We start from the raw sequence: 23,750 nt of genomic DNA on the forward strand, positions 1-23,750 counted from the left end.
GGATGCGTGTGCACCATTTTTCTATATTCCAATAATACCCTTTTCCATTTCAAATTTCTATATAGAAAAAAAATTATTTTTTTCTATTTCTGATTTTTCTATTACTTTCACTCTTGCCACCGGCCCCCCGCAATGAAAATTTTATTTCTTTTTTAATTTATTATTTATAATTAGGTTATTTATTAGAATAAAAAATTAAAGAAAAAAAATTATTCTCGGAAAAACCAAGACACACTTTACATCTGTTATTGTTATGATTTATTTTCATTCTTATTTTTATTCTTATATTATATAAATATTTATAAATTAAATAAAAATAATATTATTGTAGGAAGAGTAATGTATTCCTTCCGATAGATTTAGTAAAAAAATACTTTTCTAAAAATGAAAAATTACTAAAATTGAGAATTTTACATTATAGAGGGTTGAAAAACAAATGAAGGTATGCTAATATATTTATTAATAGTGAGAAAGTTTGACCATTGTAAAAGTCAAATTTTGAATTTTGAATTTTCCTAACTCAAAATGTGATGACAATGATGGAAAGATGATCAATTTGGATTCAATTGGATTTCATTAGAAATCTAGCTATCTAAGGAAAAATAATAAGAAAATATTAAAAATATGAAATTTATAACTTAATAACTTAAAGTGACTTAATAATTTTTAAGTCATTAAATAAATAACTTTTAGTAATAAGTAAAAATATTTAACTTACTTTTAACTTCTTATCTTCATTTTATATTTTTTTCTTATTTATCATAATTATAATTTATGATAATAAATATTTCAATTTGATAATTTAAAATAAGTTTTAAATTCATTTTATTAAACAAGTTTAATACTTAAAAGTAATAATTAAGTAAAAAAAATTAAATTAACAACTTAAGTATAATTTAATTTCAAGTCAACTTAAATCATTAAGTATTAAGTTTTACTAAACATCCCCTTACCGATGATCTTATTTTGAGTATAAAAATTACAGATATTTTAATGAGTGTTAAGCATTACTTTACCTAAATAATTATTATTTTAAAAGACATTCACCATCTCTAGGTATGTTCTTTTATAATATTTAAAAATTATAAAAAATTTAAAAATAGAAAATTATCATTCACTTATTTGATTATAGTCCAATTATTTAGCATTACTCTAAAAAGAGCACAATGTTATTTAATTAAAAGCCATAAGTTCAATTTTAGCACATAATTAGATGAAAATCTTTAATATTTACTTGTACTTATTTTTATTTTGAAATAATGGTTTACATTGTTCCAACGCAATGGATTTGAACTAAAAAATAATTGAGCAGATAATTACAATAAATATTAAGAAAAAAACACAATGATAAAAAGCACATGTACCCATTCCAAACATATGTGATGGAGTATATTAATGGAGGTATGAGTGCTAAGCATTTACCATTTGAATAATAAATATATGTATTTATAATTATTTTCTCTAAATACATTCCTTCATTAGTATATAAGAATTTATTCAGGGACAGCCAATTAGATCATAAATACCTATGAAATTGGGCTTCTTTATAGTAAGGCTTTTATGAAATTGAACAACTCACCCAATAAGTCATCAAGTGAAATCTAAAACAGGAATGTGCTTATTCCACTTGTTAATTGGAGTAAATAACTAGACATAAACCAACTTAATGAATTAAAATGACTTAATAACTTAATTTAAACTAAATTAAATATGATTGACAAAATAACTTAATAATATGACTTAAGATCAATAACAACTTTAAATAATAGATAAAAATAATTAACTTATTCTTAATTTCATACTTTAATTTTAACTTTTTATTCGTATTTGTCATAATTACCTCAATAATCTCTTTTACTATTCTACAATCTTCTTTACCCTAACTATAATTTATAAGAATAAATATATCATTTAATAATTTAAAATAAATTTTATCATGCAACCTTAAAACTTAAAGTAAAAATTAAATAATAAATTTTAAATTAACAACTTAAATATAATTTAACTTAAAATCAACTTAAGTCATTGAGTAATAAGAATTAAATTTTATCAAACACCCTAGTTTATAACTGTCAAGCACATACATGCATATATCTATATATAAAATTAAAAAAAATTGAGAAAGATTGGCGTTTACAACCCTAACAACAAAATGTGATGTATCCTTACATTAAATTGAAGAGTATTATTCCTGATTAATGAAGCTTATATTGCAGGAAATCTATTAACATTTCTCCATTTCTTTTAAGGGCTACATTTGGAAGTAAAATCTTTAACACACCTGGGAGTCAGCTGGTGACTTAGCCCTGAACAGACCTGTCTCAATTTTTGACTGGAGGTCAGGGACATCATCTACTTTGCTTGCACCACTCTATACTTCCGCTTTGAACACTACTTCAGGTTTGAACAAGTTACAAAAATAATGTGATTGAATGGTTAAAATCTCTTCAGCCTCCACTTAGCTTCTGCCCAGTGCCATAAATAAGAGGACCACCTCAACTACTCAGTTAGAGATCCAGGCTGGTTGGACGGCTTTTGAGTTTCCTTAGTCCTGAACATCAAGATTTCAAGAGCTCTGGAAGCCAAAGCAAAAACCCATCTTCAGCATGGTGATTTAATCCAAGCTTTACTTGATGCTCTTAAGTGAAAAGCATCTTCAGTTCCTCAATGCGTGCACTTCGGACTTCTTGATCAGTCAAGGCACCAGATATCATTCGCTGCTTACGAGCTTGCACTGCCAGCATCCTTTCCTCCACCGTTCCCTGCCATCCAAGATATTTTTACTAGGTTGTTGCAAAGTTCTACTCATCTTAGAGAAATGTCCAAATGTCATAATTAGCCATATGCCTGTGTAATTGTTATCCCAATTTAAATGTTCACTATGCATTTTTTTCATAGCTTTGATTATGAAATTTCAAGGTTATAAGGTTTTTAATCAGATTTATACTATTATCCATCTAAGTTCTGAACATGCAGCTCAGACACTCTAGCTTCTTCCAGCCATTACTACTCTTACTAGTGAATGACCAGAGGGGATATTAGGGGGGTTGGGGCAGAAAAGCTCCATCTGAATGGTCTGCAAGCCAAGGAGAATGATGTTACCTTCACAATGAACCGCTTGATCATTACCCTTTTTGTTTGTCCAATACGATGAATCCGCATAACAGCTTGTTCCTCTACAGCTGGATTCCACCATGGATCCTTCAAAGAAAATGCCCATGAGAAATTATTATCAAACACTCAGTTACTTAACAAGAAACATATTGAACATGGAAACAGAACAGTGAGAGACGGAATACTACTGGTTCTTTTCCTTGTTTCTTTTTATTCTTAGTTTTATTTTTATTTTTTATTAATTCATTTATTTAACAGAAAATCTGCCCTTACAAGCTGAAAAGACTGAAATCTTACAGGCACTCTTAAAGCATGATTTTCTGGATCATTTTGATCAAAATGTTGTTCAAGAACATCCAAATCCAAGGCCTACTAGATAATATTTTAATGACAAACCTTTCATACAGGCCTTTAATAGTATGGGAAACCAACAATTGCACCTCATCCATGCCATCATGCTGACACCGATCCCCCCCATCATGGCAACTCAAGATACAATCTTGATCAACTTACTATTTTTAGACAACATGTATGACGTGCCTACGATATAAACTTTACAACTTGAGGTTAACTATATATAGTTGTATCACCCAAAAGTTTAACAAAAGCCAAACAGGAGGACAATCCAAGATGCTATGGAATCATAAGAGAATGACTGTAACCTATATTATATTTAATTTATTAGGAAAGGATATTATAAGTGTTAAATTCAATGATATGCGACTTTATTGTAATAAACCCTTTGTTTTTTATATATTTTATTAAGAGTTTACGCTCTCTGTGCATTTGATTAGTTAGGTTGATTATAATTGTGTGCTATTGGATGGTACAAGGTAGATCCCTGATTATTATCTAAGGTGCTCTTACACTATGGTGGTGTTTGTTTTTTTACTTAATTCTAAATAGAACCTTAATGCTTAATAGTATTAAATATTAGGTTGTTTGTTTTTATAGTATTTTATTTCTATTAAGTATTAAAAAGTAAAAAAAACCAATATGTCATTTTTTCTATTTAGGAAAAACTACATATTTTGGCTTTTTCTATTTAATAAAAAGTTTATATTAAGTCATGAAAAAATAGAAAAACAAACAACCTAAATTCTGAAAACAAATTGTTTCAAGTAAAAAGCTAAAAAAACAAACACCACCTACATCATACTAGTATACAATGTCAATTCAATTTTGGGAAGTTGCAAGGATCCCCAATTTCAAACAAGATAGAAGGGTGTTAATACTCCCAAAAATGTACACGGGTTGCGCCCTTTCTGATGCTCATTGTATACGATTTTACCTATTTGGCCGATACTCCAGAAAAATTTTACTTGACTAAACAAGCTTCCAATGATCAATACAAAAATTGTCTACAACTTGCTGAAAGAGAAGCCTAAAACTAAAAGTTGCTGCTTATTCCATAAAATGTATAACACTAATGCCAATGCTTTCTACTATTGTATATAGTGCCCACAACTAGGCACTATATCATGTCACAATTAAAAAGGTGAAAAGTTTGGATCTTCGGTACATACCAAAACAAAGGCATTGGATGCAGCCGTTAGGTTTATTCCAACTCCACCAGCCTTCAACGACATTAGCAAGACCTATGTAACAAACACCAAAAATGTGCGTCAACTATTAAACCCAAACCCTCTCTTCCCCACACCTCCTTTCTCTTCAGAGAAAGGGACAAAAAAAAAAAAAAAAGGCCACATTTTTTCTGACAAACCAGGATGTTGCTTTCCTCTGAGAATTGTTTAATTACTTTTTCCCGTTGCTGCTGATTCAGAGTTCCATCCAGACGAACAAATGAAATGTTACTCCTGTTCAGAAGATGAAAAACTACTGATATCAATGGCATATGCAACAGATTGCCAAGATGGTGAACTCCAACATATTGTTGCATTTGATGGAAAGTACACATACCTAGGATCTGGTGTCACTGGGATTTCCATGACAAACATATGAACTCCCAAGGCACTGATCCAGGGAATGACAGAACAAGGAACAAAGGACAAAAATGAAAAAAAGAAAACCACGTTTAAGAATTTAAATTCTGTGATCCAGATTTTGCCAAAGTGAAGATCCTTAAGGTGAAAATCAACTTGCACAAAGATTTAACAAACCCATACAATTTTAGCAAGGTACTGGAGTATTGAGGAGGGCCAGAAGCATTGGAACCATAGCTTTGTTACAAAATTTCATAACTAGGAATTGGAGATGGTGGATTATTTCATGGGCTGCCATGTTGATTTGCAGCTTTCAAGGAATAGGGGGGATAGTTTGTGGTGCAAGGCAATGAAGTATGGTCAATCTTCTGTTAATTAACTAAATTCTTTTTCAAGGCTTTAACTTCTAGGGCCAAGACAGTTTTCCAGTTCTAAATTTGTGAGGACCTTGTGCTCCTTCGAAAGGAGCCCTTTCTGCATACTCTGCTGGATGGGAGAATGTTAAACTATTGGTCAGCACAGAAGAGAGGGAAGGACACTTGTGAAATGATGTTTACTTTTGCAAGAGAGAATAGGAGCTAACAAGCCATTCATTAATCAACTGTTCTGTGGCTCAGCATTTGTAGGTCTTTAGCATGTTTTCAATTTGAGGTGGCTTGGGTCATGTCAAGGTTGTTCAAGGAGTTTTAGCAAGATGGCATAGTAGGTTTGTCATCAGAAGAGAAAGGTGTGAAGGACAGCCTCATGATACTAAACATGGTGTCTCTATAAGGAACAGAATAGCAGGACTTGTGAAGGGATGCAGGTGTTTAAACTTAGACAAATGGAATTTGCCCTTAGATCTTTGTTCATTGGATCAGAGGATTCTCCAGGAAAGAGGCATTGGCTTTATAGGACTTCATTGATAAGCTGGGAAGGATTGACTTCTGTTTGTATTCTGTTGCTTTCTCTTTTCTGTCATGTTTTGCTGGTGCAGATTTGTTTTTGTGTCTCTTTCTTTCCATTTGGGTGTTGCTTGTATACCTCCAGGTCTACATAGGTGGAATCCTTTTTGGGTTTTCTTAAAGCATTTTCCTTTGCCACATAAGGAAAAAGCTGACAAATAGTTCTATCAGGACATTTCTCTATCAATTTTGATAAGAGGGGTGGCAAGACATTTTTAGTAATGGTGAGCCAATCCCAGCAGCACCTGCATGACCTCAGTATTATTTATAGCGTATACTAATTTAGAAATCCTAGAAAAGAAACGCTAACCCAACAAACAAGATGCCTTCATAAAAACCAAATAAATTTGTCAGAAAGCATTTAACAGCAACTGATAGTTACCGAGAAAGGGGAATCTGCAAGAGGTCGAGAAAGGCAGTCCACTGGCTAAATAAAATACTTTTGGAGCCCACAGAGCAGAGATTTTCTAGTTCGAGCAAGAGAGCAGCAACTTTGGATGATTCCATCCAATTTTTCTCAACATCAATCTGGAATCGACTTCCAGTCGGAGCTGTAATAAGATCTTGCCTACTGATGGTCTTCCTGTAAAGAGAGAGATCATGTTCAAAGATAGTATAAAACTCCATTATAAAAAGGACAACAAAAAACAAAAATAAAATATAAGTAGTACAAAAATAAAATGCATTAAAAGCCAAATAATAAAACCACTGACATTAACTAAAAGGTACCTACAAACAGGGCAAAATCCAGAAGTGGGATTTCGCCAACTAGCCAAGAGACACTCTCGGCATAAACGATGAGCACAAGGAGTCAACACTGCATCTTCAAATGCTTCAAGACATATAGGGCATTCTCCTTGCTCCCCCTTACGCAGCTCCTCCACAACCTCTTGAATATAAGCACATGAAGGCAGATCTTTGGTTTCTCCTTCCAGGGCATTCTGGCCACCTTTTAGGAAATGCTTAGCTAGCTTATTCAGATCAGAGAATTCCTGTGTATCACCTCGACTGGACACATCAAAACCTCCCATTACCAATCATTGCAATGGTAAAACACTACAAAAGAGGACGTCAAGAAAACTATATGATCGCAATCTATAGGTTGCTATGAGAATGAAGAGATAATGAATCCTTCAAGCTGTTTGATATATATATATATATTTTTAGTGAGTAGCGGCTGCATTTCAGGGACAGTAGAAAAATAAGTATAGTGAATAGCCCCAGACAACAAAGGCCATAAGGGATGATGATGATGATCAGGTTGAGTTCTGACCTATGTATGTATGTATAAGAAACTGAAGGCTTCTTGATAAATTTTAGCACTATTTGTTCTTCTAAAATTGGCATCTTAAAGCTTGTCATAAAATTTTTTGCAGGAATAATCCATCTACAAATGGTCCTTTTTCCTCTTTATGCTTGATGTTTGGCTTTTATCTTTGCTTCTTTTTTTTATTTTTGATTGGAAACTTTTCCCCTGTTTAGAAGAGAAATTCAAACCTCCCACATCCCCACCCCAACCCCTCACCACTTGAGCCACGCCTCAGGGGTCACTTCTTGTCTATGATGACCTTTACATCCTTAGTCAATAATTGTTCTCTTTGCAAAATAAAATTTAATAAAAACACTATTTAAGCTAACCGATCAATTTCAACAAAAAATGATTTAAACATAAACGAATCTTTTTTTTTTTTTTGATTGGAAACGACAAAGGCATATATTGAATCTTATAAGTAGCACAAATCTAGCTACTACAGTCAATCAAGACCACTGTCCATTGTTTAGCACCACCATCATTGTTATTATCAACAGCATCATCACCAGAACCACTGCACTAGGGCATGAATCCATCACTAATGGAGCAAACCCAAGTAAGAGACAAACCTCATCACAAGAAATGGATGATCACAACATTGGCGAAGACGTAAAAGCAACTCCAAAATAGAAGCATAATTATGAAGAACCCGTCCTTGCTCAACAAATTGATCAAACTTCACCTGAAGAATGTTTCAATCAAATTAAAGAAAAGGTGTCATACTAAAATCAGAAAAATGCAGTCAATACAATCATTTAAGTCAGGGAATACCTTGGATCTTTTAAATAGAGCCTCATAAAAGTCTTTTTCAGCTGAAGTAAGTTCACAATAAATCACTTGAATGTCAGCTGGAGGGAGAACTAGAATTGGCCTGGGACAACGAAAGAGCAAAAGGATCAGAAAACATTAAAAAAAGAAAAAAAAATTGTAATGGGATAATGTCCTCAGCTAGCTTACTCACCTGCCTTCTCGATCAGTGCTAAACTTTGTTCTTCTTAACATGATTGGCTTTAAGATGGATTGGACCAACTTTAATCCTCTCTCATCACCCTCGTCAAATGGTTTTTGAATGAGTTTATTCCACCTAGATTAGGTAAGAAAATAGAACCACCACATCACTACCATGCCACATTGAGTCATTCAAGACAAAAACTGAGAAGGGGAATTCACCTTTTCATAGTTTATCATTTAGGCATTATGAAACTCCACTACTTGAGGCTAATATTGTCAATAATTTCCAGAAATTTAAAGATATTCACTTTTTTTTTTTTTTTTTTTTTTGATCAGAAACAAAGAAGATTATATTAATAAAAGAACAAATACATGAGGGAAAAAGAGACAAAAGAAAGAAAAAAACCAAGGGAAGGATGAGAGGTCCTTCCTACACAAATACCAAAGAAAACACCCAACAATAGAAACCTAAAAACAAAAGAAACCCCAACAATCTTCAAACTCTTGAAACGCAAACCCCAATCCAATTGAGTTGTAGAATGCTTAGAGGAACTCCTCTAAAGGCTTCAGTACAAGAAGCCCAAAGAGAAGAATAAAACCGGATCAAATCCCAAATCGTCTCTTCCGTTCTCCCTTTATCCTCAAAGATCCTGTTGTTTCTTTCTTGCCACACCATCCAAATCAAAGTAAGGCAAGCAATCTGCCAAAGTGTCTTGCCTCTTAATGATTTCCCCAAGCCTTTAAAAGAAATAACCAACATGTCTTCAAGGCTCCTTGGAGGGACCCAAATCATACCTACTAGATTGAACAACCTGTGCCAAAGTCCAATGGTAATGGGACAATGAAGGAAAAGGTGATCAACCGACTCTCCATTTCCTTTGCAAAGAATGCACCATTGAGGACAAAGGGCTTTGTAGGGTCTTCTCAATTGCAACTTGTCATTAGTGTTTACCTTCCCATGAGCTACTAACCAAGCGAGAGCCTTAACCTTTGAAGGGACTTTTGAGCTCCATAAAAACTTGGCCGGAAGGAACATTAAAGGACTTGAAACTCTTGACAAGGCATAGAAAAAAAATTTCACTGAAAACGAGTCTGACGAAGACAAAGACCACGCTCTTGAGTCTGATGAAGAAGGGGAAAGAAGCACAGAATTTAGGGAGGACATTAATCTCTGAAGGAGATCAATTTCTGAATCCGTTAGATTGCGGCGAAAGTTAAAATTCCAAGACAATGGTAAGGAATTGCCAAGAACATTTGAAATAGTGAGGTTTTTCACAGAAATAACTCTGTAGAGATCAACAAATTGAGAACACAAAGTTTGGTTTCCCCACCAAAGATCTTCCCAAAACCGAATTCTCTCCCCATTGCCCACCACTAGGCGGACAAAAGGGGAGAACTCCTGGAAAACTTGAGCAATAGCCTTCCAAGGACATCTGTGAGACCATCTAACCACCATGTTGGCGTCCCATCCATTAGGATGTGTCCCATATATACTCGCAATAACCTTATGCCAAAGACCGCTCCTTTCTCTAGGGAACCTCCAAAGCCATTTCCCTAAGAGGGCAATATTTCTCATAGAAGTCTTCCCAAAGCCCAAACCTCCCATCTCCTTTGGTCTACTAACAACCTCTCATCTGATTAGGTGATCTTTCTTCCCTTCCCCGGCACCAGACCAAAGAAAATCCCTTTGCATCTTCTCAATCTTTGAAGCTATAGATACAGGGATTTTAAAAAGGGAGAGGAAGTAGCTAGGGATGTGAGACAGACAAGACTGAATTAAAGTAGTCCTCCCTCCCAAAGACAAATAGGCCTTTTTCCACCCATCCAGCCTCCTCGAAATTCTCTCAATCACTGGATCCCAAAAGCCTATTGTCTTTAGGTTCCCTCCCAAAGGGAGGCCTAAATAAGACAAAGGCCACTCTGATACTCTGCACTCCAAAACCAAAGCCAAACTAGACAACACCTCCTGCCTAGTGTTAATACCTGAAATGGAGCTTTTCTCTAAGTTGATTTTTAAACCAGATACTTGCCCAAAAACCAAAAGGATAATCTTAAGGTTTTGAAGAAGGTCCAAAGAGGCTTTAGAGAAAAATATGGTATCATCAGCAAACTGTAACAAGGACACTCTAGTCCTATCCCTCCCCACTAAGAACCCTCAGTTAACCCAGTTTCCTCAGCTCTAATCATCAACTTACTTAGAACATCTGCTACTAGAGTAAAAAGGAAAGGAGAAAGAGGATCTCCCTGTCTCAAACCTCTAGAGGCCTTAACCCAACCCTTTGCATTCCCATTAACTAGGATAGCAAAACTAGAAGAAGATAAACAGCCCCTCATCCAAAATCTCCATTTCTGGCTGAACCCCTTCCTTTGAAGCACATGATCTAAAAAGCCCCAATCCACATGATCATAGGCCTTCTCAAAATCAATTTTGAAGACAACCTCTTCCTCCCCTGACCTTCTTTTCTCATCCACCACTTCATTGGCTATCAATACAGCATCCAAAATTTGTCTCCCTTCCACAAAGGCTCCTTGAGAGCCAAAAATTGTTTCATGAAGAACTTTGCGTAAACGCCCTGATAAGACCTTAGCAATTATCTTATATAAACTTGTAACCAAACTAATAGGTCTATAATCTGAGATTTTAAAAGTTTGGCTTCTCTTTGGCACCATAGCAATGAATGTCGCATTTGTACTTTGATTTATTACCCCCTTAGTGTGGAACTCAAAAAACACCCTCATAAGATCCTCTTTTATCACATCCCAACACTCTTGATAAACTGCTATAGTAAAGCCATCAGGGTCAGGGGCCTTTTCCTTATTCAATTGGAAAACTGCCATTCGAACCTCCTCTTCAGAAAACGGTCTATCCAACCAAATTGCACTCTCTTCAGAAATAGGGGCCCAATCAATCCCTTCAATCTTCCAAGATTCACCTTCGGGTTTGGAGTAGAGATTCCCAAAGAAATTTACAATCTCCTCAGAAATAATCTCAATGTTATTTAAAGTCTCCCCCCTCTCAGAAATCAGAGACTTTATGAACTTCCTGCTTCTTCTTCCAGTGGCCACTCTGTGAAAAAACTTAGAGTTGCAGTCCCCTTCTTTAATCCACTTAACCCTAGATTTTTGTCTCCATTGTACCTCTTCCTTCAATAACAAATCCTCTAACTCCTTCCTTCTTAAGGTCCTTTCCGAAACCAGATCAAGATTTAAATTCCCTTCTTGTTCGATTCGATCAATTCTGCCTAAGTCCGTAAGAATGAGCTTTTTCCTCTCTCTTAAATCTCCAAAGACCACTACATTCCACTCTTTCAACTTTGATTTAATAAACTTTAATTTCCTCATAAACTTGTAACCTTCCCAACCTTCAACTGTACACTCTTGCCACCAATCTCTAAACTTCTCTTTAAACTCAGGATGGAGCAACCACATATTCTCAAACCTAAAAGGAGTCGGCCCCCATTTTAAAGGATTAGTTTCCAAACAAATTGGGCTATGGTCAGAGGTCCATCTAGGAAGGGCCTCTTGAATACTTTGAGAGAAAAAAGAATCCCACTCAGAAGAGAACAAAAACCTATCTAACCTCTTGCAAATAGGATCGACTTGCATGTTTGACCATGTAAAAGCCGCATTCCTAAGAGGGGGATCCAACAAACCACTTTCCCTTATAAACTCGTCAAAACACCTCATGTTGGCTATTAACCTAGAGTCACCCATCTTCTCAGATAACCTCCTGATCACATTAAAATCCCCTCCTACGCACCACCTTGGGAAAGTCAGACCATGCAGGTCTTGAAGCTCCATCCAAAAGTCCTTCCTCCACACAGCCTTATTTGGGCCATACACTGAGGTTAACCAAAAAAACCCTTCCTCATCAGAGTTCAATTTTATAGTAACAGAGAAAGATCCTAACACCTTCTCTGAACACTTGAACTTAATTGAATCCCACAATATCACAATCCCCCCCCACGCCCCACAAGCAGGAAGAGCAACCAAATCCAGACTTTTACCTTTCCAAACACTACTCACAAACCTCCTATCCCAAATTTCACGCTTTGTTTCCTGAAGCATCACCACATCTGGGTTTTGAGTACTTAAAAACCTTCTCACAGTCCTCCTTTTCTTCCTAGATCCTAAACCTCTTGTATTCCAACTTAAGATCTTCATGAAAACAAAAACAACCCAACACAACCCACACCCAGAACTAATCCTCTCCTCCAGTTCCAAAGTCCTTTTTCTTCTTTCTTCTGGAATAAACCTTGTCCTCAGAAAAAGCACTCTTGCTCTCTCCTTCCATACCTTTTCCATTATCCCTGACAATTCTAACCCTCAAACTCTCCAGAACCGACTGAACCTTGATCATCTTCCGAGGCGTAAGCCCCTCAACCTGAAAACCTTCCAAATGGAGGGTGGAAGGTTCTAGCACTGGGAACGAGGCCTCACCTGAGACACCACGCACCTCAGGGTTGCTAAGAGTTTCCCTAAGGAGAGGCTGGTCTTTAAATTTACGGTTAGAGGTTTCTAGGGGCACCACCACACCTTCCGAACAGGACGCACCACCACGATGGTTATTATACACCACAGGAGAGATAGAAACGGAACCACGCTGAACGGCGTAGCTTGACTCCAACGGAATCGAAGAGAAAGACTGATAGCGAGAAGGATGAACCAAAGAGACAGAGGTTTCGGGAAAAAGATTTGGCTCAAAAGCCCCAGACAGAGGAAGATCTCGCTCAGAAACAGCTGAGAAAGGGGTACGCACCTCATTGAACAAATCGCATTGCAAAATCCCCTCTTCTCCCTCTGCCTCGCCGGTAGAATCTTTGGGTGTTTCAAAACCAGTGGAGAGATCGCTCTTTCTGGAGTGAGATTTGCCCCGAGAAGCGTCTCGATTTGTCTCCAGTGAGCCACCTCCTTCTAAGTTTCGCTTCGGGGTAGAAGACGCCTCCTCAAAACTCGGCGGCCCACTTCTTGCTCTGCGCCTTACGGAGACTGAAGATCCTTTCGGCTTTGCCGACACGTGAAGAAGAGCTTCCGACATTTTATTCTTTGCAGTGAGCCCTGGTCTTAGGAGCTTTGAAGACGAAGATGCACCTGGGCCGCCATTAGAGGATCCTTTATGGGCTGGACCCGCTAGGGGCCCAAAATCTTGTGCCTCAAGTTGGGCCCGTTCACAACGGGCTTCAAGGGCGTCTGGAGTTGGCCCAATATTGCTTCCCGCCATTGGGCCCAGCCTCCACCTTCCCTTTCCTTTCTCCCCCTTAGCCGATTTTGAATCTGAAGAACGAAAATGGGAACGATGACGAGGCAACCAGCTATGGCTCTCAAAGGTCCTGTCAATAGCTCGTAGCCCCTCAGCGTTCTGTGGCTTCTGAAAGACGCAACCCCCGGCTGACCTCAGCTCGTCCTTGTTGTGATTCGACTCAGGCCTGATAGAGTCTTCTCCGTCATCTTCTCCGGTGACTGTAACTGCAACCATGTGTGTCCACTCTCCATCTTCTACCTCTAATAGCGCTGGAAGCACTACATATGGAAGCATCTCCACCCACAATGTTACCTTCATCAGATCAACAAGCTTTAAAGATTTCCTCGCCACCTTCGTTACCCTCCCCCACTGCTGCAATATGTGTCTCAACTGCACCTCATCCCTTAACATGTATCACCATTAAGCTTCACTTATTCAACACTAAAACTAACTTTTTTCCAGAAATGCAAAGCATTGGCTGTCTGTTATATTTTCCAGATCTAAATCACCCCCTTCACTTGAAGAAAACCTACATTGTGTGCCATGTAAACCATTAAGACACCTTGTTTTCAGGGTTATACTATCCAGGGTGGAAAACAGACACCAAAACATGCACTTCACTTCAAGAAAGCCTACATCTTATGTAAAGCAGACCACTTAGGCATTGATTTTTTTTTTTTCCAGGCCTACACTAACCCTGGATGGAACATCAGGTGCCAAAATGAGTGCCTACCCACCAAGTACCCAACAATATACTGGGATGTCAAATTCCGGAAGAAAGCTAAAAGATGACAAACCAATCTATTAATTTGGCAAAGCAAAACTTGGTCCACAGGGAAATGAATTAAGATAAATATCAAACTCTGGGACTGATCAAAATATATATATATATATATATATATATATATATATATATATATATCAAACTCTGGGCAATTGAAACCTAAACATATTTGCCTAAACCACCAATTGGCACAAAATCATAACTTGTTACAAAATAGGCCAACTTTGTCTTTTTTTTATGGGCTCTGTTAATAGAATGTTTGTTTTCCTACAAACATAAATGTATACCAAGTTGGTTAACATTCAACATTCCACCCTAACAGCTTCCTTTCAGAGATGACCAAATGGGGGGATAAACAATAGAGATCTTGAACCCAGCATCTCCAAAAATAGAGCTCTGATATCATATTAAAGTTTAAACTACCATTCAGCCCAAAAGCTTAAGCTATTAGGCATGAGAGAACAATATGGTTCAGTCTGACTAACACTTTAATATGTTAAAATCCAAAATTCATCCCAAGAAGCTTGGACCATAACTATGAGAAATCTGAATAACATTATAGAGAAATGGTCAGAAGCAACTTTGTTGCTCCTGAAACAGCAATGACACTCAAGGTGTATGTCTGAAACATATGGATAACAAAAACTCAAATTTAAAAAAACTAAAATAATTTATAATGACAATTTTTTTGGTGGCAAGCAAGAGATATATTAAGAAGCACCTAATATAATGTATAATCACAATATAAAACAAGGGAGAACACACCATGCCCAGTTTCCCCAAGGTTCCACCCTCAAAAACCGAAGAAGGCTGTAAATGTCCTCCAGGTTGTTCTGTGATGGAAAAAATAAATGTCAAGGAATAACAGCTGCAAAGACAAAAATCCATCGGATGTAACTTGCAAGTAGTACAAATTCCTTCAAACTATTTAGGATATGATGCATGCAACAACATTAATTGTATAAGAGCAAGGAGTTAATGCAATGAATAAAACCAATTTACATGTGGGTTTGTCATTCAGTGTAGTAATGTGTTCATTGGAATAACACAATGTAACATCAAATCACAGAAAACTATTGTGGCTTTTATCAAATAATACAGGGCAGTCTCACAAAACATGCTATCCGTCAGATAATGCAGACGACAAAAAAATCCAAAAAACTTACCTAAAAAATTTGTCCAGAAGAAAACAAAAGGGACAATCATTTAAACGTAAGGATGGCATCACAAAAATTTTCCACTAAACTCACCTGGATAGGAGTACCAGTAAGACACCATCGGCGATCAGCAATTAGAGCAGCCGCCGCCATAGAAATTTGGCTTTTAGAGGATTTTATAGTATGCGCCTCATCAAGCACTACTCTAAACCAATGAACCGAGTAAAGTCCCCCATTGTCTTCAGCATGCTACGAATGGAACACATGAATGGAAAGAGAATAGAGAATAACCTTTAACCTATGCAAGGACATCCAATGCAAAGCACACAGCAAATTCCCATAAAATCAAACAAGAGCATTTCAAAGCTACCTCAGGTGAAAATTCTGAGGCTAACACTCCATATGTGGTGATTACAACATCATTTTGGGCTAGAATTTTTGCATCCTTCAATCTACCTTGTCCATAATGAACATAAACAGACAAAGAACCAGGTTGAGCATGAGTTTCAATCTCTGCCTGTCAACACACAGATGTTTAGAATAATCTCAGAAATGGAGAAGTACATGATTGCTGGTGAGCCTGTGATACCCATTAAATTACCAACTCCTTTAATAAGCAGTGGAAAATGGCAATAAGTATATCTAAGAAAAGTAAAGATCATTATGGGAAAATGGCTACCTTCCACTGGCCTAGAAGTGTCATAGGGCATATGATCAGATTGCCCCCACTAGTAAGGGTATTCTCTTGCTTCTTCAGCTTATGGAAACCTGAAAATTTAGCTGCTTTCTTTGAAAGATCTGGAGATTGATCTGAAATACTGCTGATTTCACTACTTTCATGATAGTGCTGACTTGTAGATTGACTACTGGCTAGTAGACCTTTTTCTGAATGAGCAAGAAGGAGAGCTATGGTCATAATTGTCTTCCCAAGCCCCATTGCATCTGCCAGAATCTTCAAATGTAGTCAAGTCAAAATACTGTAAAGCGGTTTTTTGATAACAACTGATGGATATCAAAGATATATATAACACATACTCCTCCTCTGGCCATTTTAAGGGTGCTTGGAAATTCTGTTGTGGCATCACCTGTAAATGCATTCAAATAGATGACAAGCTCCCTCCTGTGTACACAAACACCTGTATGAGGTTCCAGACTCAAAGCAAGCATAAAGCATAAAAAGTTATGCTCGTCCCACATACTTGTCTGCAAGGCGATACGCATCCCAACAGGGGTGAAGGGTTGTTCCTGCCTCATCCATGCATGGTCCCTTCTCCAGCTGGATCATCCAGTGAAGAGCCTGCCTCTGATAGGGGCGAAGTTCACACTGAAGGGTGCTAGGGGGATCCCTTTCCTGAAATACAAAAAAATCTGGAGTACTTCAACTGCACAAAGCATGGTGAGGGGTGGGGGAAGGGGATGAAGAAAAATGCACATGTAAGCTCCAAAAGTACAAGAAAATATTCTAAGAAATTACAATACCTCAAGATAAGAGTTGTCTCCGACGCCAACAATATTGTCAAGATCAGTGTCTGAAATGGACTCCTCATTTTCAACTTCATTGCCATTTGGAGATGGATTCTTAAACTTGACATGTGACAGTAAGCCAGGAATACCAGAATTGTCCTGTTCAAGCAAGTTTCAATGCTAAATCCACTAAGAACGTAACTAAAGAATCAAATAAATTCGTTATTGTACCTTTGATTCTAAAGGCCGCTTCCTCGTATACAGATCATCAGGACTGAATTCTGCCTAATTATAATCAAGCAATAACGAAAACAAAGTATCAATTGCATTCTAAAAGAAGCTAGCATAAACAACAAAACAATCCGGCTCTGAAATAGATCCAAAGTCAAAATTTCATATCAACTATACAAGTTAGTGACATAATCAAAGGAGAGAAATAGGCTCACAAAAAAAAGGGTTTGCAACTAAAAGGATAAACTATCACCTTTTTAAAAGGGGTTAATCCCAGCAACCTAAACAAGGTTGGGAGAGCATGAACAACTGACTCCTCAGAAGAATTGCTGGCTGCTCTAAGGGAGGTCTGCTGGCACTTTCGGAACATAGAACTATTGATATATACACTGAAATGTAAACAAAATTAAAATTCATCAAATACTCAATGAGTTAACTAGAAATACAAGATCAAGATCACTGAAAAATTCTATTTTACCCTTCTATCAAGCCACAAAAAGTATTCAATTCCATAAGGCCAGATTTTGTTGCATGCAATTTGATTGAACTTGGAAGCTGGAATCGACGCAAAAGAGATGTTGCTTATACCATGGATTTGGAGTTTATGGAATATAAATTCAATTCCAAATCCATTGGCATTTACAAAGAAACTAGAGTACAAAGAGCCACTGCTATCTCTAAACGAAGCCTTTGCAATCGTTAGAAGAGAAGAAGAAAGGAGAAATATAATGTTAGAAAAGGGAAGCACCATGGACAGATCTGCTTTAGCCATCTCAAAACAAAGTGGAAATGAAGGAAGTGCTGCGACTAATGTTGCAAACTCTGGTACAAGCAAAGGTAAGAAAACAAGTGAGAAAGACTCTTTATGGTACAGCTATTGCAAGAAAACTAGGCACACAAGGGAGACATGTTGGAAGCTCCATGGCAAGCCCCTAAATTTTTTTAAGGGGAATGGGGATAAAGGGGTTAATTCTGGCTATAAATCACAAGTCAATCTTGCTGAAAATTGAGGAAAACAGCAGGAAGAAAGCTTTGGCCAAGAAATGGAGCTCAACAAGGAGGAAATTGACAAACTCAAATGATTCATTTTCAAGTTGGAAAAACCTGAGGGACATAGTCATTTTGCTTAGACAGGTAAGTATTCCATCTCCGTGAGTACCTCTAAAATTAGGTTTTCCAGCCCTTGGATCATTTTGATTCAGGGGCACTAGACCATATGACCAATTTTTCAAAAGTCTTTTCTAGTTACATTCCATGCCCAAGAAATCAAAAGATCAAAATTGTTGATGGTACTATAGCAATTGTGACTGGTCAAGGAGATGTCTTCTTAACATCTTCTCTAACATTAAGAAATATCTTACATGTTCCAAAACTCTCAGTAAATTTATTGTCTATTCCTCAAATTACTAAGGACCTAAATTGCTTAGTCAACTTTACACAATCTGGATGTTATTTTCAGGGCCTTCTCATAGGGAAAGTGATTGGGCATGCTAGAGAAGAAAGGGGGTTGTTTCTCCTTCAAGCTCAAAGTGGCACAACATGTCCTACTCCTCATACCTATTTATCATAACATCATCCTCCAGCCGAGGAACAAGTTTGATCATCCCATTTTCGTCTTGGTCATCCACCTTTTTTATTATTGAAAAAATATTTTCTAATATGTTTGAAAAACTAAATGTTCAAAACTTCCATTGTGATGTTTGTGAGTATGCTAGAAATCACTGTGTGTCTTTTTCTTTAAGTAATAAGAAAAGCTTTGTTTCATTTAGTTTGATCCATATGGATGTTTGGGGACCTACCAAAGTTCATAGCATTTTGGGGTAAGTTGATTTGTTTTGTTTGTTGATGATTGCACTCGGTTTGCTTAGGTATATCTCATGAAACAAGAATCTGAGGTTAGCACAATCTTCCTCATTTTCATAACATGCTAAAAAATAAGAATGATGTCAAGGTCCTAGGAATAAGGTCAGACAATGGAAAAGAGTACTTCAATCAATACCTTACATCTTATTCCAAAAAGAAGGAATCATTCATTATACCTCCTATAATTATACTCCCCAACAAAATGGGATAGTAGAGCATAAAAATAAGCATCTATTGGAGATCACTAGAGCACTGATTTTTCAAATGAATGTTCCAAAGTCATCTTAGGGAGAAGCTGTCCTAACTACTACATACCTCATAAATAGTCACCCTCTCGGATTCTTAACTATTCTAGCCCTATTGAGGCACTTTCTAGATTTTTTTCCAAAATTTGACAGTTTCAACCGCCTTTCCCCAAGGATCTTTTGGTGTGTGGCCTTTGTACATATCCATGCTCACCAAAGGAGTAAACTTGACCCAAGGGCCCTTAAAAGGGTACAAGTGTTATTACCCAGCTTCTAAAAGGTTTTTTGTCACTATGGATGTATCCTTCAATAAAAAACAACCTTTTCCCCCAATCATTATCTTCAGGGGGAACCTTTTGCCAAAGATAAGGAATTCTTTCCTAGCCTATCTACTCTTCCTATCTTGGAGAACTCCACCAAACTTGTCCAAACTAAGGGATCAGATTTTTCCATAGTCGTCACTCCAGAAAATACCAAAAAAAAAGCCCCAGAAATGCCTCAAACACTTTACCAGTCATGCCAGATTTTTCTATAGCTGTGACTTCAGAAAATACCCAAGCAATTGCCCCAAAGAACACCTAAAAAATTGTACCAGAAGCTGTCCCTGACTTACCCAGATTTGAATCCTATTTGCAAAGTTCAAAGGGGAAGGATTTTCAAGTGTCACTCAAGGTCTATTCAAGGAGGAAGCAACTGGCCCTAGAAACTCCATATGTCCCAATCATTCAACCAAAAAAAGGTACTAATTCAATTGATCCTGATACACAAAAAAAAGGCAATGATTTCCTTAGCCTTAATGATCTTGATTTGCCTATTGCCCTTACAAAAGAAAAAAGACAATGTACTCAACACCCTTTGATCCATTTTGTTTCCCTTGAAAAACTATCACCTTCTTACCAAGCCTTTCTCTCAAAGCTAAATTCTATAGAGACACCAAAAACTGTCCAAGAGGCACTTAGAAATGACAATTGGGGGGAAAGCAATGATGGAAGAAATGAGTGCACTAATAAAAAAATAACACATGAAAGGAAGGTGGCTTGCAAATGGGTGTTTACCACAAAGTTTAGGGCTAATGGCACACTAGAAAGATACAAAACAAGACTAGTTGCAAAGGGGTATGCACAAACTCATGGAATTGATTACCATGAAGCCTTTGCACCTATGGCAAAGATGAACACTATTCAGATTCTACTATCCTTAGGCTGCTAATCTTGATTGGCCATTGCAACAACTAGATGTTAAGAGTGTTTTTCTACATGGAGACTTAAAAAAGGAAGTCTATATGGAAGTGTCATTGGGGTTGGAAGAAAAATTTGAAAAAGGCAAAGTGTGCAGGCCCAAGAAGGCTCTTTATGGACTTAAACAATCACCAAGAGCCTGGTTCGGAAGATTTACAAAGGCAATGAAGAGAATGGGATACAACCAAAGTCAAAGGGATCATACCTTATTCTTCAAACAAACAAAAATGAACAAGGTAATAGCCCTTATTATATATGTTGATGACATAGTCTTCACAAAAATGATCCCGCAAAAATGGAGAAATTGAAAAGGCAACTAGCTAAGGAATTTGAAATCAAAGACCCAGGAAAGCTCAAATACTTCCTAAGGATTGAAGTTGCACACTCTAATGAAGGAATAGTAATCTCACAACAGATATGCATTCTAGATCTACTAAATGAGACAGGAATTAGTGGTTGCAAACCAACAGAGACTCCAATGGAACAATCTCACAAGCTAAATAAGGAGAAGGAAGCACTCCAGTGAATTAAAAAAAAAATATATCAACACCTAGTGGGGAAATTGATATACTTAGCTCACACAAAACATAACATAGCCTATGCTGTGAATGTGGTAAGCCAGTTCATGCATGATCCTAGAGAAGTGCACATGGAAATGGTATTTAAAGTGCTAAAGTACCTAAAGTTTTCACCTAGCTAAGGCATTCATTTTAAAAGGGGAGGGAGTTCAATCCTAGAAGCATACACGAATGTTGATTGGGTCGGGTCAATAATAGACTAAAGATCAACATCAAGGTATTGAATGTTTTAAGGAGGAAACTTAGTGACTTGGAGAAGTAAGAAGCAATAGGTGGTAGCAAGGTCTAGTGTAGAATCAGGATTCAAAACCATGGCACATGGAATCTGTAAGCTTCTTTGGATCAAGATAATACTAAATGACCTTGGAATCAAATGGGAAGAACCTATGAAACTCTACTGTGACAACAAGTCAGCCATCAGCATTGCACACAATCTAATGCAACATGATCAAACTAAGCATGTGGAAGTGGACCAACATTTTATAAAAGAGAAACTTGAAAATGGGTTGATTTGTACTCCTTATATTCCTACAAAGGGCCAGTTGGCTGATATTCTAACAAAGGGGCTTCCCACCCAGTCATTCCAAACTATTTTAAGTAAGCTAGGAATGAGAAACATTTATTCCTCAGCTTGAGGGGGAGTGTTGTAAAATCTGTCAATTGGAATCCAGCCAACTTGGGTGGCAGATTATTGAATATTTTTCCAGCCCATATGAGTTGTAACAATTGTATAGTTGTACACAGAATCTTCTAGGATTCTTTCCTTTCTTAGCATTCTTCACTTATGTTATTTATCTTTGATGGCATGATGATAGGCATTATTTCCTAGGCTATTTTTATACAATTATTCTCTATATATTCATATGTAATCCTATACAATAAACACAGCAGAAAGCATTTTCACAAAGGCTTCTAGATCTAAATGAGAACAAAGACATCTAGTTCCAGTGTGGTAAATGGGTTGAGCAAAGACAAGCGGCAGGCCACTTGAGTTGGCTTGCAATTTCCACAAGCAAAAAATTCAATTGGCTTGGTTATCACACAACTGATCTCAAGTATATAGTCAGGCTGAACTCATGAAGCTCCATTTGTCTTGAAAGTCATTGACTGCACGCAAGCCAAGCAAGCCAAATGGTAGGCTGCCCAAGCTTCACATAAAAGACAAAGGAGCTCCAAAAGCACAATCTTGACAGCCTTTTCATCTCAAACAGACCTTAAACAAGCCTCTGGTAAAGCCATGCTTCAGTAGATTGGTTCACCTGACAGCCTTATCCAGGTCCAATCCAAGGCTCAGGATTAATCACAAGCCTGGTTTAAAGGGTGCACTTGAAGAGCCCTTTGGCAATTGCTGAATCAGACAATGCCACTCAAAAAGTAACTAATAATTTTGAAAAAGACATTATTTCTAGACAATATGCACACCTGATTGATAAAAGAATAGTGTCCATGATGCCCAACACATCAGGAGCAGCTTTACAAAACCCCTCAATCTTAACCTTCTTATCCCTCACAAGCGGCAAAAGGCACCGAGCCCACTCATTTGGGATGCGACCTACCTGCCATAAACACCATAAAGATATTAAAAGAAAATCAGAATATTATAACCATTATTTTGAATTCTTTTAAATAATCACAGCTGCATTTATCTCAAGGAATTGGATTTAATCCAGAATTCAATAAATTCAATTCTGCAGAGTACAAGTTTTTTAAATTCTTTATATCTTTGGTTTCTGTAAAATTTGATTTAATGGTCCATAAATTAACCAAACCAGACATTTGGAAGTGGGTCCTTCTTACTCCACAAACTATTCACAGCCAAACGCAAGCCTTGTCAAATTACCTCCCCGGACTCTTTCGTGGAGAACCTCACAATCTCCGAGCAAGCCCCCATCTGTCGTCCTCGTCCAGTAAGCTTCCCTGGAGAAGGAGAATTTGGGCTCTTCTTCAATGGAAATGTGAAAAACACTTCATCCCCAGATTTCATCCTCCTCCCTTTACAAGTTGACAATCCCGCGAGTTCACTGCAATTCAAAAACCACCACTCACTCCCAATGGAACCCGAGCACCGACTCGAAGCTTCAAAACTATTATCAACCAAATGGCTAGGAGTTGGAGTATCATTTTCATTAGACCCTAAAGAACACTTCTTTGCCTCGTTATTATTTCGATTCGAATCTGAGACGACAGTTCCATTGCCTAAAGAACACTTCTTCGCCTCATCCTCGTTTCGATACGAATCTGAGACGACAATTCCACTCACGGAGCTCGAATTGCGGCGAAAAGTTTCCGTATTTTTTCCCATTTTAGTTCCGAAATTTGGAGTATCGAAGATGATGTTGATCGCGGCGGTGACGTCGTTGTTGGCCATGTGAAGCGCACGGATGATGTCCATATCGGAGTAGTTCAGGCCAATTACGGAACGGACGGTCGATAACAGTTCATCCGTGACCTTCTTGCCCATATCCGATGAAACCCTAACCCTAATTCCACCAGTATATATTGGAGCGCGGAGTCACAGGAGAACCGTGAAACCCTAGGTCCGAGAAGAGGTTAAGAATAATGGAGTTGGAAGCCCTTGTGCTATAATGCGCTAGGGCCTCTGTTGGAGTGGCTTGAACTTTGAAGTGAAGAAGACGAGGTCAGTGGCGCGTACGAAGGAAAATCGCGGGCTGGGAAGGAAGCGT

General features: G+C 37.4%; 1 protein-coding gene across 3 annotated transcripts; it reads right to left on the reverse strand.

Annotated features, from left to right (window-relative positions):
• Window positions 1-2,081: 2,081 nt before the first annotated feature.
• On the reverse strand, window positions 2,082-23,750 carry LOC117916244 (DNA repair protein RAD5A). Of its 3 annotated transcripts, XM_034832191.1 has the most exons (20): window positions 22,907-23,744; window positions 22,489-22,622; window positions 17,396-17,531; window positions 17,143-17,196; window positions 16,927-17,070; window positions 16,647-16,798; window positions 16,483-16,567; window positions 16,127-16,399; window positions 15,818-15,964; window positions 15,541-15,696; window positions 15,056-15,123; window positions 8,275-8,397; window positions 8,085-8,184; window positions 7,883-7,995; window positions 6,731-7,009; window positions 6,384-6,584; window positions 4,838-4,931; window positions 4,641-4,712; window positions 3,103-3,201; window positions 2,082-2,762 (listed from the first exon to the last, which is right to left on the reverse strand). In XM_034832191.1, exons 1-20 carry the CDS (start codon window positions 23,525-23,527, stop codon window positions 2,640-2,642), a joined length of 3,174 nt encoding a protein of 1,057 aa, XP_034688082.1. In that variant the 5' UTR covers window positions 23,528-23,744; the 3' UTR covers window positions 2,082-2,639. The 3 variants fall into 3 exon arrangements, 2 of the variants coding, with proteins under 2 accessions (XP_034688082.1, XP_034688083.1); XR_004651538.1 differs by lacking the exons at window positions 2,082-2,762; window positions 3,103-3,201; window positions 4,641-4,712 and adding an exon at window positions 5,035-6,246 and having other exon boundaries at window positions 4,843-4,931; window positions 22,907-23,750; XM_034832192.1 differs by lacking the exons at window positions 2,082-2,762; window positions 3,103-3,201; window positions 4,641-4,712; window positions 4,838-4,931 and having other exon boundaries at window positions 6,512-6,584; window positions 6,735-7,009; window positions 22,907-23,749.

This window comes from Vitis riparia, chromosome 6 (genome assembly GCF_004353265.1).
Source record: "Vitis riparia cultivar Riparia Gloire de Montpellier isolate 1030 chromosome 6, EGFV_Vit.rip_1.0, whole genome shotgun sequence".
In the NCBI taxonomy this organism is placed as follows: Eukaryota; Viridiplantae; Streptophyta; class Magnoliopsida; order Vitales; family Vitaceae; genus Vitis; species Vitis riparia.

Excerpts from the sequence above, each read along its gene's own strand:
- LOC117916244 (XM_034832191.1), bottom strand. The coding sequence starts at position 23,527 with ATGGGCAAGAAGGTCACGGATGAACTGTTATCGACCGTCCGTTCCGTA. Across the intron at positions 17,532-22,488 it reads ACTATTCTTTTATCAATCAG|TGTATATATCAATAGTTCTA; the intron begins GTGTGCATATTG and ends TTTACATTTCAG. Across the intron at positions 17,071-17,142 it reads AGCGGCCTTTAGAATCAAAG|GACAATTCTGGTATTCCTGG; the intron begins GTACAATAACGA and ends TTGCTTGAACAG.